The sequence below is a fragment of the Alosa sapidissima genome, chromosome 10, assembly GCF_018492685.1.
Source record: "Alosa sapidissima isolate fAloSap1 chromosome 10, fAloSap1.pri, whole genome shotgun sequence".
In the NCBI taxonomy this organism is placed as follows: domain Eukaryota; kingdom Metazoa; phylum Chordata; class Actinopteri; order Clupeiformes; family Clupeidae; genus Alosa; species Alosa sapidissima.
In genome coordinates this window covers 19,619,913-19,635,191 of record NC_055966.1, presented here as the reverse complement: position 1 = coordinate 19,635,191, position 15,279 = coordinate 19,619,913, and the positions used below count along the sequence as shown (strand labels likewise).

General features: G+C 45.5%; 1 protein-coding gene across 2 annotated transcripts in view; it reads left to right on the top strand.

Annotated features, from left to right (window-relative positions):
- Window positions 1-15,279, top strand: part of LOC121720726 (mannosyl-oligosaccharide 1,2-alpha-mannosidase IA) — a 197,347-nt gene that overhangs the window by 92,810 nt on the left and 89,258 nt on the right. For both annotated transcript variants that reach the window (XM_042107115.1, XM_042107114.1), the window contains exon 2: window positions 4,069-4,165. In XM_042107115.1, the coding sequence (XP_041963049.1) occupies window positions 4,069-4,165 (97 nt within the window). The remainder of the gene's footprint in view (window positions 1-4,068; window positions 4,166-15,279) is intronic.

The window sequence follows — 15,279 nt, the reverse complement described above, 5'->3', positions numbered from 1 at the left end:
TGCTTCACCTCACTGTGTGTTCACTGTGTGCTCTGTGTGTTCACTAATTCACGGATGGGATAAATGCAGAGACCAAATTCCTTGTATACGCATGTACTGTATACTTGGCCTAGAAACCTGATTTACATTTTACTCCCTGGTGTGGGAGGGATACGCAGACTGTCCGTTCTCCCCTGTGGGCACTCTCGGCTCAGGAGAGGTCGTCTGGGAAGACTGGGGCGATAATGGCTGCCTGGTTTGTTTTTGATTTACTGTAGTGGATGGTTGGAGTGCTGTGCAAGGAACATATTGAAGGTATTGCAATATTGCAACATATTGGGTTTTTTCTGTTTTTTTTTTTACCTTTCCCTTTTTAAAACACCCTCCCACGTGAAGATGTGGATTGCAGATGCACACACACAAACACACACACACACACACACACACACACTCACATACACACTGTGACATACACACAGAGAGGCTTCATGATGATGTTGATGTGTTGATGCGAGATAGCATTGCTGTGCGGTACTGATGTCTTGTCTAAAGATAGTATATTGCTTTGAGGTTTTTTTTTCTTCCCTTCCTTGAAGGATCAGACAGTGTGTTTGCTCATTAAGGGAGAACACAGTTCTGGTTGTTCCTCTAATGGGATGCGTTTGCTCATCGTTTAGCTGTCATTGACAAGATCAAGCCCATTAATACAGCATCTTTCTCTCCTGCCAGGACGCCATTGAAACATATCGTCTGCATGGGTTTCTAGTTGTTCTAGCACCTTCTTTCGAGTGCACCTTGTGCTCCATATTGATTTGACTGCATGAGGATGAGGATGCCAGAGGCCTCGCTGTGCTCTAATGCCCACATTCCTGATGCTGTCCACTGAGGGTGGTCCTCTTTGATTTCCACGGCGGCTGAAACAACAGTGATCTGCCCCCGAGCTTCCAAGTCAATCCCTAACTCATTTTAATCACAGTTTGGGGTCATGCAATTGACCTGCTGTGAGGAACAACCAGAGCAATTTAACGAGGTTGATGGCAGTCAATTGATAACCTAGCCAGTAGCCACAGCAGAGTCAGGACAGAGCTAAGCGGTCAGTCCAAGAAGCTCTACTGCCCTCACGTCCGTTTCCACGCAGCTGCTGAAACACACCGCCTGAGGACGTGCTAGCCCAGGCTATCGATCTGTTTGGGTCGGTGTAAGATCTTCCTGTGGTTTGACAACCTCCATCCGAGTGTGGCGTGTACGTGTAGTACACCTGGTAAACACAAAGCAGATTTGTGAGGCTTTCTTTCAATCTCTAAGGTTTCTTTCCCTCTCTCGCTCATCTCTATTTCTTCACCTTTCTCACAGTCTCTCTATCCCTCTCTTGCCCCTCTCTATTTTTTCACCTTTCTTACAGTCTCTATCTCTCTATTTCTTCACCTTTCTCACAGTCTCTCTATCCCTCTCTCGCCCCTCTCTATTTTTTCACCTTTCTTACAGTCTCTATCTCTCTATTTCTTCACCTTTCTCACAGTCTCTCTATCCCTCTTTCACCTATCTCTCTTTCTCACAGTCTTTCATTCAATCTCTCCCTTTCTCTATCTCTTTATCCTTCTCTCTGATTTGCCAGAGAAGGCCAAGCTCAGTTTGCAAAGAAGCTTTCTTAGCACCCCCAAACACACACACACACAGACACACACACACGCACGCACGCACGCACGCACGCACGCACAAACACACACACACACACACACAAAATGTTTAATTTATTCTACTTTCATTTAGTTCAAAGAAGTTCAGCTCTGTGAGTCTCAAACTGTCACATGTCTAGCACGCCAGTCGCAACACACACCACTGCGGTTGGATCAGAAGGCATCTGGAGAGCTGTCGTATGTTTGTCATATCAGTGATGGAGCACCTCACAATAGGAGGTGACGCCTGATGAAGCGTCTGCCTTTGTTTTGTTTTTTTAGCTTGTTTGTTTGCATGATATGGATTCTGGGATGAAATGGTGGTAGCATTATGCCACCACCTGTCGAACAACCATTCTGTATCCATTCTGAAAAGATTTGGGGGCTTAAAACAAAGACAGCACAAACCTTCATAAATTATCCATTTGTTGTTATGGATTGAGGTGGTTGAGCAGTGGTAAGGCCACCATCTGACAATTGGATGACTCGGGTTTGGGAATCGAGTTGAGACTTGCCATTGCAAGTGTTGCTTCTAAATACCAGTGAGCGTTAACTTTAAGACGTTTTATTTACACTTGAAATCCACTGAAGAGATGCAAACATTCGGTGCATTCTGTGGCATTAATTTGAAATGATAGCTGTGACCTTTGCAGTGCGTTTTATCTGTATTGTTCTTTATCCAGTGTGCAATTGGCAGAAAATAGCTCTGTCTCACATTCTGCTACCTTGGCTCACATCAACATCTCAATAACGTAATTCAGAAGTAGAGAGGGAAAGCCAGACTGCAGACTCTACTGTAGAATCTCTGTTTTTGTCTTCCATATATCTATCTATCTGATGCATACTTTTGTTGTTATGCTGTTCCATTTCAAACACATCAATTTTTAGTCTGGCATAAAAGATGCTTTAAAGTGATGTCAAACCAACTCCCAAGACATTCTCTAAAATCATTTATCATATTATCAGAGTAGTCATATCGAACCTTTAAAAACTCTCCGGAGACTCTAAAAAGGTCTCCGTCGTGGCGTCAAACCTGTGTTTTTCCTTTAATTGAACTTGAAGGCTCTTGCCTGTCCCTATTAGAGTTTAAACGTTTGGCAGTGATCAGTCCATCTCCTGCAGTAGAACTAAAATATCTCCTGCCCAGTGACCCAGTTTACTCCAGGCCCTCTGAAAATATCACTCTTACCTGATATAGGTCTAACTTGGGGTGTAATTACAATAGTCAAGGGAGACTCTGAACAGAGTACAGTAAAGGGCGTTCATGTGAAGTGTGATTGTGATTAAAGAAGTGTGTCATAATTGCATGGTTAATGATGTTGAAAAAAAAATGTTTTCTAAAGTATTTATGTCAAACTGCAATAATCCAGTGATCTTCAGTATATAGTATTTGTAGTAGATGGCCAATAATATCTGCTTAACAATAGTTAGTAATAGGATCAAACACAGTCCATGCTGTTCTGACTGCAAAACAGTATTCATAAGTAGGCTTATATAGTGTAAATCACTCTAGTATCTAATGTCTGAACCTATAGTTGTATAATGTATGGTTTAAAAAGTCAACATAAAAAAAAAACTGTATATTTATCATGCACATCAGCTCCTTGAAGATCTTATACATTTTAAAACCTTTCTCTTAAGGACTAAAGATGAGTTTTTGCACAGTGTGCCTTGTGCTTTTTCATGAACTGAAGCATTAATGTGATTGCTGTCAACCACCCATGCCCTTGCTGCAGCCTAGCTCATTATAGTTGCCATTGGCTCCAGGCAGGAATGAATAGTTTGTGCATGCTGTCATTTCGTGGAAAATGATTAAATCCCTTGTTGTTCCCACCCTCCCCCCTCCCACCCCCCACTCCAGCGCTCTGCTGTCTCTCGCTCCCTTCTCAATCTTTCCGCCTGTCTACCTCCGTCTGACATAGACTACCCGTCCATCACCGCAGTTTGTCACAAGGGCAACAGCACGGTTACACTTCAGAGAGAGCCCCCACCCCTCACCCTCCCCTGCCTTCCTCTGCTGCCTTCTCCCCACAACACGCTCCTTTTCTCTTCAAGAGAACTTTTCTTTCCTCCTCTTCTCCTCACTTTCTTCACAAGTGGGATATTTGTCTGCTGTAGGGTACACAGTTGCTTGGGGAATTGGCAAATCTAGATGGAAAAGTGAGCTGTCAATCATTCTATTGTGGCTCTCTCCACACACAGAGGCCTGACTCATCTTTATTTGCTAATCAGTGGCCGATCATTATCTGCAGGTTGACCGTCACACTGAATGGATTTGTCCCTAATCTGGTCTGGGTCAGGTGGACACATGTCAGATCAGAAATGCATCTTTGTTTGGAGTCAGCTGTTGAATGTCATTGCTTGTTCTGGCATGCATGTTTAACAGGCCCTATATGTCTGTGTGCTGTTTCAGATGATGAAGTTCGCCTGGGACAACTACAAGCTCTACGCCTGGGGCAAGAACGAGCTCCGCCCTAGTAGCCGTAACGGCCACATCGGGAACATGTTCGGTGAGTAACACAAACACATAAGAACCCAGTTAGACGTGCTAAATTTGAATACTCTCATAGCATCAGAACCCAATCATTGGAACCCAATTCAGACCAGAGACGGAGCCTAGTCCGTATACATAGAATGGGTTGGATCGGAAACCATAATTATCCAACAGAGGCTCCCCTGTAAGATTCCTCTCATGGTTCTGTGGAAAATAAAGAACAGACAGATAGACTGTCAGAAAACAATTTGGGATGCGTCTGTGATGGATCTGATCCCGGTCAGATGCTGGCCAGGTCCTGTCAAGAGTTTGGCTCACACAACTCCCCTGCAGTGATGTCTCTGAGGTGTGCGCTGTCCTGATTGTTTCTCCAGGAGTGGCAGGTCAGTCTGGCACAGAGCACTACTCACTGATGTGAGTAGTGAGTAAACCACGTCATGGAGAATGGGCAGCCGTGGCCTACTGGTTAGCACTTCGGACCTGTAACCGGAGGGTTGCCTGTTTGAACCCCAAACAGTAGGCACGGCTGAAGTGCCCTTGAGCAAGGCACCTACCCCCTAACCCCTCACTGCTCCCTGAGCGCCGCTGTTGATGCAGGCAGCTCACTGCGCCGGGATTAGTGTGTGCTTCACCTCACTGTGTGCTGTGTGTGTTTCACTAATTCACGGATTGGGATAAATGCAGAGACCAAATTTCCATCACGGGATTAAAAGAGTATATATACTTATACTACTTATACTTAGAACTTGTGAGGCACATTGAGAACAACAGTGAAGCAGTTCTGATTTCCCTGATTATTTCAGTCTGCTCAGAATCTGTTGACTGTGTGACACTTCTGCCAACTGTGAGCCCCAACCCCAACCGATCCAATCACCTCTCACACACAGACACACACACACACACAAATACACACACACACACACACACACACACACACACACACACCACTGTTACCCATCCATCAGTGTGCCATCTCAATTACATCTAACAAACCATGGAGCTGAATGCACTCATGAGTTTAATTGGTGTGTGTCAGAGAAGGCTCCAGAAATCTGGAGTGATTTAGCATATCTCCTAGTTTCCCCTAGCCTGACGAGCCAGACCCACATTAAAATGTAGGGTCTGGGCACTCACCGTTCGCAGTGCTCAGTCCGAGGGGCGGGATAATCAGTTGTCTTTCAAATTCCCTCTGCACGCAATAGGACAGCGGCAGCGCTATGAGTCCCATGCGTTTCCCACCAGCGGAGCTAGTTGGCTAGTTCAAACGTTTGCCAACTTAATAAAAGCTTAACTTGTGTCACACTGTTTGCCAACAGCAACATCCATCTTATTTGTTTTCAAGTAGCAGGGAATTCAAGCCAAACCGTTGCAACTCTGCCATCAATCATTATGTTAAGCCCACCTAACGACTCTATACACGATTTCATTGGCCTGATTGAGTTTCGATTTCTGGAGCTCACAAGCCAACGGAGAGTTGCTAGACTAGCCCTGGCAGCAAATGTAATTTGCTGCCGCTAGGGGCGCGTCTAGATTTCTAGGCTAAGTTTCCCCTGCTGTCTAGCGGGGAATTCAGACCCAGGCCTTGGTCCTATGAATAGGGCAAACTGGGATTCAAATGAGAACGTAGAACGTTGGTGATACCTCAGGGTGTGGACTATGTGTCGGAGGTTATCTGGTTGGACGTGTCCAGATCATCCGGCAGGGCTGTCCTTCTTCCCGCCTTGTTGTGAGAGAGATGACATTTCCCAGCTGATAATAACTCTGCCTCTGGTGCTAACAAAACATACCACGGCTGACATTTGAGGGTATTACAGTGATAACATAATTAAAAAGGCACCCAGCCCCCAGGTCCATTCCTGACCTAAGTTTTAGCTGTTACCAAGGTATTTCTGTCTCAGGCAGGCTCCCACCTAAATGAACAAAAAGAGATCTTCAATTCCACATTGGTCACTGAATGGTCAAACAGACAAGAATCTGTGTTTTCATAGTGACAAACATTTTTTTTTTCTGCAGACCACCCAAAGAAGAGCAAAGAAAACCGTTTTGGCTTGCTTACTGTCCATGAATCCTACAGTTACTGTCCATGAATCCTACAGTTTTTGTCCTGGTTGTTGATACTGTATGGTCAGTCATGGCTTTTGTTATGTGGCATTTATATGGCAGGGCAGCGCTTCAGAGTTCTGCTCCTTAGAGGATTGACAAATTCACTCTGTTTAGCGTTACAGACATACTTCCATCTTCCCCTCAGTCATTTCTCTCCTCCCTTATACTGTCTTGTTCCATATTGTAATCTAGAGATTTCTGTTGCCATGGCAGTAATGTTCTAAAGGACTTTGAAGGCCATGAGTGACATCAGTCAATACTACACGACACAGCAGCAGGAGACCTTAAGTTGCACAGGTCACCTTTCCCTGTACATTCATCAATCATCAATACTTATCATTTAATTGCTGCCTTTATCAGCGCACTGCAATTAGTCATGGGAAAACACATGCTGTTACGCTATAGCCTGATATTGCATGCAGCGCCTTGTGCGGAAATCAGCCGTTCGCTGATAATGCCCACCATCCAGGAAAGCAGCCTTTCCTTTCAAGTCTAGGAAGGAAGAACGGCTTACAGCAGCAAAATATCACTAATCCGACAAGCAAATATCATTCGCTTTGCATTCCGATTTGGAGTATATATGCGTCTAATTTCCCCCCCGCCATTGCTAGTTTCCCGTTATTTGCTAGCGTGTAACATCTGGATCAGCCTCGGAGGGCAGTGTTATTTTCCTGCGCCGCCATGCTGTGAAGTGGCACGGAGGGAAGCCAGGTATGAAATTGGCTGCTGTGTTCTTTAATTTAATCCCGTAAGTAAACAGGGAGTGTGCGGAGATTGGATCCCCATTTAGCCCCGATCGCAGAGGAGCATGTCATTGCGCTCAAAGTCACTGGAACATTCCGTCAGCCCTGCGTATGCAGCCAAGGCCCTTTACAGAGAGACAGAGGCCTCTGAATCCTCCATTGCTCCCTTTTGCACCACCCTGATTCCTTCATCTATCTCTTCACTGCTTTTCATCTCAGTTATTAATGTTTTTCTCTCCTTCTTCTCTAAATCGTCTCTCTTTCATTTATTTTCTTTATCCTTTCTTTGACTTTACACCTCTCCCTCACCTCCATAGTTACTAGATATGCAATCACATATATATCAGTGTCTAAGGATATGCACCAAATGTGGCAATTTACATCAGTTGACGTGATGACTACCATACACACAGTCTACCAATGGGACAACATCATGTTTGGAAGAAAAACTTCAAAGCAAAACAATGCCTCTTAATCATTATGAACTTCGTGATCAGTCTTTTTATAATAACCTGCCATGTATTTTTGCATAAAGCTACGGCGCAAAGCCCATGCTTTAGCTCCACTAAGTGCATGAACCTGATGCAGCAGATTGGACTGATGAGGCCTTTGTGCGGAGAATGCAATGCTTTCGACTAATTAGCACCGGGTAGCGTTAGCCCATTTGCACATGCTCAGTGGAACGGGGCCAGGCAGAGCTCTAGGGCAGGGATGAGAGTGTGAGAGGCCTCTGGTCTTCCATGTGTGGGCGTCGTCGGCACAGCATTTGAATATGCAAATGCAGATTAACAGTGTGAACGCTGAGAGTTGTTCCAGTTCAAATCACAGAAGAAAACTTTTGCCACCAAATGCTGGGGGGAAAAATGCTACATATGGGGCAAAAAAAGCAATGCACTTTGTACAAAGTGAGTCACTCAGCCTAGCGCACAGAGGGCACACAGTTCTCTAAACCTGTAATCAATACACATGGAAAAAACAATATGATAGGTGAGTGTCTAAACCAGCAGTCTAATCTGTGGCTGAGAAAAACACATGGTATTAGATTTTTAACAAATATTTTTTTTTTTTGTTCAATAATTTCTTATTTATTGAACAAAAAAAAAACAGGCAGAGACCAAGAAACCATTGATTCAGGGAGAAAGACATTTTTCTGCCAGGCTTGTTGGGCACGAGAGTTTTATCAGTTCCGTCACTCAGAAAGCCTACAGCCTACACTTTCAAATCTGAACTGATCATTGTTTTGCTTGTTCACCTCTTTATTCCCTACCACACTATTAAATAAGACATGTTCTGTACATTTCTGTACACTAATAATCAAGACATTAGTGTCATTACGGCCATGAACGCAACATTCTCAGTTTCATGACAGCTAGTGATGAACGCTGAGGATGAGGATGTCGATGACGACGATGATGATGATGATGATGATGATAATGATGATGATGATGATGAGTGCCGTATCACTGCGACGTAATTGAAGAGGAGTCCTTGAGCGGCTCAAACATGATAATAGCTCTTTGAAAAGAGACTGATTTCTCCGCAGCGGCTGCTCTTTTGTGCTGCGCTTAGTGACGGCGGGATTTCTCGAAACCTGCGGCTCCTTTTGTGATAAGGGGAAAGCACACTGACGCAGAGATAGAAGCAGATGAAGCCACTAAATGATATGTCTGCAGACTCATCTCCTCGCATAAAAGCAAATAAGTTATTTATATGCCTGGCGAGTCTGATTTAAAAGGCATCCATTTTGTTGACGGTTAGCCTTCACTCAGACTACTTAGGGGGTTGTTAGTGTTTGAATCGAGGCTGGATGGGGCGAGGCTGTCTGCTCTTATAATGTTCCAGGGGAATGATGAGGTCGGGAGGCGGGCCAGAGGCTGGCTGTGGTTTCTGTGCTGCTGATGCTGCAGTAATCACAGGTACACGGTCACGGTGCCAGACGGATGACGGAGTCTCTGTGGTAGTGTGTGTGTGTGTGTGTGTGTGTGTGTGTGTGTGTGTGTGTGTGTGTGTGTGTGTGTGTGTGTGTGTGTTTGTGTGTCTGTGTCTGTGTATGGTGTATGTGTATGTGCGTCTGCATATATTTTGTGTGTGTTCATTACGTCATGTTGGAATAGTGTCAAGCGATAAGTGTGTGCGTGTGTTTGTGTGTGTGTGCATGTGTTTGTGTGTGTGTGTGAGTGCAATATCATTGGGCAGAATTGCAGTGTGTGCACAATGTGTGGCTCTGAGTGATTGCATGTGTGAGTGAGTGGATGTGAATGTGTCAGGGTGTGTGTGTGTGTGTGTGTTTGTGTGCGCAATGGTTTATGTGAATGTGCATGCATGTATGCACACACACAAGCTGGCCGCAGGGTAATTATTGACCTGTGCTGTGGAGGGCACTGCAGAAGCTCCAGCAGCATTAGTGTGTGTGTGTGTGTGTGTGTGTGTGTGTGTGTGTGTGTGTGTGCTTGTTTGTGTGTGCTTGTGTGTTTCCATATGTGTAGTGTGTACATACAGTAGGTGCTTGTGTGTGGTTGTGTGTGTGAGAGAGAGTATGTGTGTGTGTGCGTGTGTGTGTGTGTGTACAGGTGTATGTTTGCCCTCTGATAAAGCAGCAGGCTGAGAGCTGTGCAGCTCCAATCTCCTCACTGCCAGTCGTGTCTGTGACCTTCGCAGGTCAGAGGAGAGTGTAGTACTCCATTACAGCACAGCACACATCAGATTGTTAGCACAGCCTCTCTCTCTCTCTCTCTCTCTCTCTCTCTCTCTCTCTCTCTCTCTCTCTCTCTCTCTCTCTCTCTCTCTCTCTCTCTCTCTCTCTCTCTCTCTCTCTCTCTCTCTCTCTCTCTTGCTCTCCCTCTTCTTTCTCTGTCTCTCCTCTCATTCTCCACATTGCTTCCATTCGCTCTGTCAATCTCTCTCCATCAGTCTCTCCCACCTCAGTCTGTCACTCTCCTTGCCCTCTCTCTCTTTTTCTCCCTTCCTCTTTCTGTCCCATCTCTCTCTCCCTTTCTCTTTCTGTCCCATCTCTCTCTCCCTTCCTCTTTCTGTCCCATCTCTCTCTCCCTTTCTCTTTCTGTCCCATCTCTCTCTCCCTTCCTCTTTCTGTCCCATCTCTCTCTCCCTTCCTCTTTCTGTCCCATCTCTCTCTCCCTTCCTCTTTCTGTCCCATCTCTCTCTCCCTTTCTCTTTCTGTCCCATCTCTCTCTCCCTTCCTCGTTCTGTCCCATCTCTCTCTCCCTTCCTCTTTCTGTCCAATCTCTCTCTCCCTTCCTCTTTCTGTCCAATCTCTCTCTCCCTTCCTCTTTCTGTCCCATCTCTCTCTCCCTTCCTCTTTCTGTCCCATCTCTCTCTCCCTTTCTCTTTCTGTCCCTTACCTCCAGCTTTTTTCTTCTCTAACCCTACAGTATATTGTTCTCTCCATCATCTTTTTCTTTCATACCTCTTCTCTTTTCATCATCCCATTTCCCTCCCTCTCTCCCTCGCTCGCTCTTGTTCTGTCCTGTCCTGTCTGTTGGCTCAGTCTCACCATCTCCAGTCATTAGTCTCTGTAGTGTCTCATTCTTTTCTGCACTCTTTCTCTCACCTGCATCTGTCAGGCGTTCTTCCCCATTTCACAATGATTTGTTTTTCCCCTTTTCACTCCATCTTTAGTCACATAAACTTTCCTTGTCCCTTTTACCTTCTCGCTGAATTTGTTTTATTGACCTCTTTCCACCATGTTCACTCTTTCACACTTTTCGCCCCCCCCCCCCCCCCCCCCCCACACACTCTCTTTCCCCTCTCTAGCCCTCCATCCCTCTCTGGCTGGACGCTTTCTGGCCGTGGAGCGGTGTGTTCCCCGAGGGCCGCAGGGCCATTACTGCTCATTACAGGGAAACAGTTCTGACAGACACGCAGGGCTGCACTGAGGTCAGCCAGCACACTCCACAGTAGGAGAGAAGGAGGAGAGGAGAGAGGGGATATGGAGGAGAGGAGAGGAGGAGAGGAGGAGTGGAGGAGAGGGGAAAGGTGGAGAGGAGAGGGCAGAGGAGGAGTGGAGGAGAGGGGAAAGGAGGAGAGGAGAAGAGAGGAGAGGAGGAGATGGGATAGGAGGAGAGGAGAGAGAAGACGGGAGAGGAGGAGTAGAGGAGAGAAGAGGGGAAAGGGGTGGTAAATAAAGAGATAGATTCATTCATTCATTCATTCATTTAATTCACTTCATCACACAAAATAATTTATATATATTGTAAATAATATATAAACTCTATATATATATATAGATAGATAGATAGATAGATAGATAGATAGATAGGTATAGTAGAAAGATAGATAGATAGATAGATAGATAGATACTCTTCATTAGAGAAGAGGAGAGAAGAGGTGGATGAGATGGCGTGGGCAGATGCAGGGAGCGAGCGGAATAGAAAGAGAGGAAGAACAGGAAAGGGAGACGGAGAGAGTGTATGTGTGTGTGCGCGTGGGCGTGCGCGTGCATATGTGTGTGCGTGTGTGTGTGTGTGTGTGTGTGTGTTTAGAGAGTGTTTAGGAGAGCAGTGGGCAGTGTGGTAGTTTGTCGTGGGCAGACAGAACTGTGGAAGTTTTGTATCATGCTGGAGAAACAGAACCAGTGATTAGTGCTCGATAAAAAAGGTCAAAGGGGTCACCCTCACCTCGGACCTCGGCATGGCCAAACACATGGGCCACATGGGAAAATAACAGACGCGGCAAGATGAAAAACACATGAAAACAGAACTGACATGAATCGCTGATGTGAAAGGTCAAACCGAGACATACAATTATCTCTCTCTCTCTCTCTTTCTTTCTCTCTCTCTCTCTCTCTCTCTCTCTCTCTCTCTTCTCTCTGTCAGATCAATTGCATGTGTTATCCTGTGGTCAGGCATGCTGTAATGACACACATTCTACCAGATCTACCTGAGAGAAGACTACCCTGTCATTTAATGTCAATGTCACATCAGGTTACACACTCTCTGAATCCTGGGGCGGCGGTAATAGGCAGTTGGAATGATGGCATGATTATAAGAGCGGGATGCAGTACGATAGTGTGATTGGAACATCTAATAGAGGAGCACAAATGCCCTGGCGGCCAGGCTACCTATGGGTCAGTCAAGGGCCACATGGAGATAAAGAGAGAGAGAGAGAGAGAGGGAGACCACAGCCCCCTTTTGCCAGGGAACGTGTTCCTGTAATTAAGGAAATATCAGAGCAATTCTTTAGCTCATTAAACGATTTCTGTGTGTTTGACTCTTTGTGTATGCAGTGAATCTGATATGTCATTACGGTGTGCCCATGCATTTACATCAGCGTGTGTGTGTGTGTGTGTGTGTGTGTGTGTGTGTGTGTGTGTGTGTGTGTGTGTGTGTGTGTGTAGGTGTGTGTGTGTGTAGGTGGGATGTATGTGAGTATGTGCCAAAATGTTTACGCATTTGTCCATTGGTGTGAAAGGTCAAACGGAGTCAGAAATCTTTTCTCTCTCTCTCTTTCTTTTTTCTCTCTTTCTCTGTCTCACACACACACACGCACACACGCACACACACACACACACACACACGCGCACACACGCGCGCACACACACACACACACACACACACACACACACACGCGCACACACACACACACACACACCTAAATAATCATCCCACTCACTGATATTTTCAAAGCAGTAGCAGTGTCTGCAAACAGGAGATAACTAGCATCTCAAAGAAGCAATGCATGGCTCCCTGCACTTTGAAAGCATGATCCCTTCCTCGAGAAACAAATAGAAGCCAGTGTAGCTAAGAAACTGGACCCCCAAGCCAGTCACCAGCCAAGTACATTTAAAAGTTAGACAGAATCAATTTTGCTGTGATTGTTTTTCATTACAGTTTTGTTGTTGTTTTTGAGGCGAGGACATGCTTATCCAGGCTTGTTTGAATGCCTCGTTGATTCTGTCCTTTCAAATACTCACTATGCTCTGCATTAGCTTCCTGGCATGCAGGCGTTTTTCACAAGGCTGAGGATAATGAGGATAAATTGGAGACCACTATTACTTCCCTTCATGGAATGAAGGGGGGAATTTAGGATCTGTTGTTCTGAAAGAAAACATGTCTTGACCCCTGGGGGACTTCCAGTTTTCTCCCGCTGCTTCAACCAGGTTTTAATTTTTCTGGTCATGACGGTGGTTGCAGTGAGTTTTTTCCTTTCCCTTTTTTGGTTGCACTTGTCTATTATGTGTCCATGGCAACACTGGCTTCCCTGACGTGGAGCCCAACGTAGAAATAAACAAGGCATTGAGGGAAAGTAAAAACTCCAAAAAATAAGCTAAAAAAAAACAAAGGCTGATTTGCGAACACTCAGAGAGCGGTGCTTGCAGTAGGCAATAGCCTCAGACAGGCAGCAGTCGGGGAAAAAAAAGGTCCCTGCCAGGAGTGCTCCTTAAAAAGCTCCTCAAAAACAAGCTCTCCCTTTATCCAGTCTCAAGGCAGCAAACAAGCGCTAAATCCGCCCGCTTTTGTCTCTCCGGGGGGTTGGAGGGGGGTGGCAATAGAGATGGGACTGATGCCTTGCATTCATTTCCCTCCCTTTTGTTTCGAACAAACGGATGGAGTGCAGCAGTGGTGTCGGGTTCTCCCCCTGGTCCTCTTGTCCCAGGTGTGTTTGAAGGAGGGTGGGATGCAGAATGAGGGGCATTGTGGTGGGCTGGCGCCATTCATTTGGTGGTCTAAATGGTCCAGCTAAAAACTTTAGTGCAGGCTTTGTAGTTTAGTCAGTACCAGGCTGGGCTGATTACAGTGGAGCTGGAACTTCCTGCACAGCGGGGCCAAGTTGGCCAGGCGCTATCCTCCAGAGCATGCCATGCCCTTTAAGCACTTAACAGCGCAAAGCTGATGGATGGATGGATGGATGGATGGTAGGAAGAAAGTATAGTCGAAAAAGAGAGTTGAAGAATTGGGGGCGAGATGAACCAGACAACCATGGGAGTGTGAGCACCAGCTGCTTCTCTTGGAGAGCTGATATCATCTCCACAGCAAAAGCTGACCTATGGGCTCTAATGAGTTTGTCCACAGCTGAGGCGGCAGATTGGCTTTCCCCGGCCACAGTGCACACCTAGCTTCCACACACGCAATCAGCCTTGCCCTTTATCTCATCAAACTCCCCCTTATCTCATCAAACTGCCCTTTATCTCATCAAACTCCCCCTTATCTCATCAATCTGCCCTTTATCTCAGCAGAGTTATTTGTGTCTGTTTATTCATGTATTTTAGCTCTATCTCTCTACCTGGTTGGTTGACAGCCCTCATGCCCAAGGTTTCCTTCTGTTAAAAGTAGAGCTGTGCAATTAATCAAATGAAACGATTAATCGTCAATCATGACTTTTGAGGATTATGAAAATAATAGAATTGAAATATATTGATTGTTTTGTTGTATTTTGTTTTGCAACAATGTTCTTGTTTGTTTGTGCTACAGCCAGTGCATCCCATTGCTCTACAGTGGTAGCTGTTTACATGATGTTTTATGCATGTTTTTTTATTTGTTTTTCAATTGAATAATATTTAAATATAATTTGATCTGCCGTATGTTTTTGAAGTTTAGAAAAAGGATAATGTTTCCAAAATCATTGAGTAATCATCTCAGTGCTGACTGAAATAATCATGATTATGATTTTTGCCATAATCGAGCAGCCCTAGTTAAAAGGGAGTTTTTTTTTGGCCCAGTCACCTTGGTCCTTGCCTTAGGCCATTCAAGCCCTGGGCTCTTTAAATCACCTGGAGACCATCACAATTGTTTTGATGCTTCATAAATAAAATGCAATTGAATTGAATTAAAGTTTCTCTCTCTCTCTCTCTCTCGCTCTCTCTCTTTCTCACTCACTACTTTTCTATCATCCTCTTCCCATACCTCCTTCCCCCCCTGGAGACACAATTAGAGAGCTCTGGGTCACTGCTTGTGCAGACAAGTTTTTTTTTAGTTTTTTTCCGGAATGCAAATGTCTCCACGACTGACATCAGGGACTGACATGGCCACTCCCACTCTTTTTTTTTCATTCCTCATGCGCTGTCCCTGACGGAGCGTCTATTAAAAAGTGCCCACATCCTTGCCCTGAGCAGCAGAGCTTGGAGGATCTGCAGTCGGCCAGAGGGTGTGCGTGCGTGCGTGCGTGCGTGCGTGCGTGTGTGTATGTGTGCGCGCGTGCGTCTGTGCCTGTGTGTGTATGTGTGTTAGAGCTATCGCGCGTGTGTCTGTGCCTGTGTGTGCGTGCGTGTGTGTATGTGTGCGCGCGTGCGTCTGTGCCTGTGTGTGTATGTGTGTTAGAGCTATCTCGG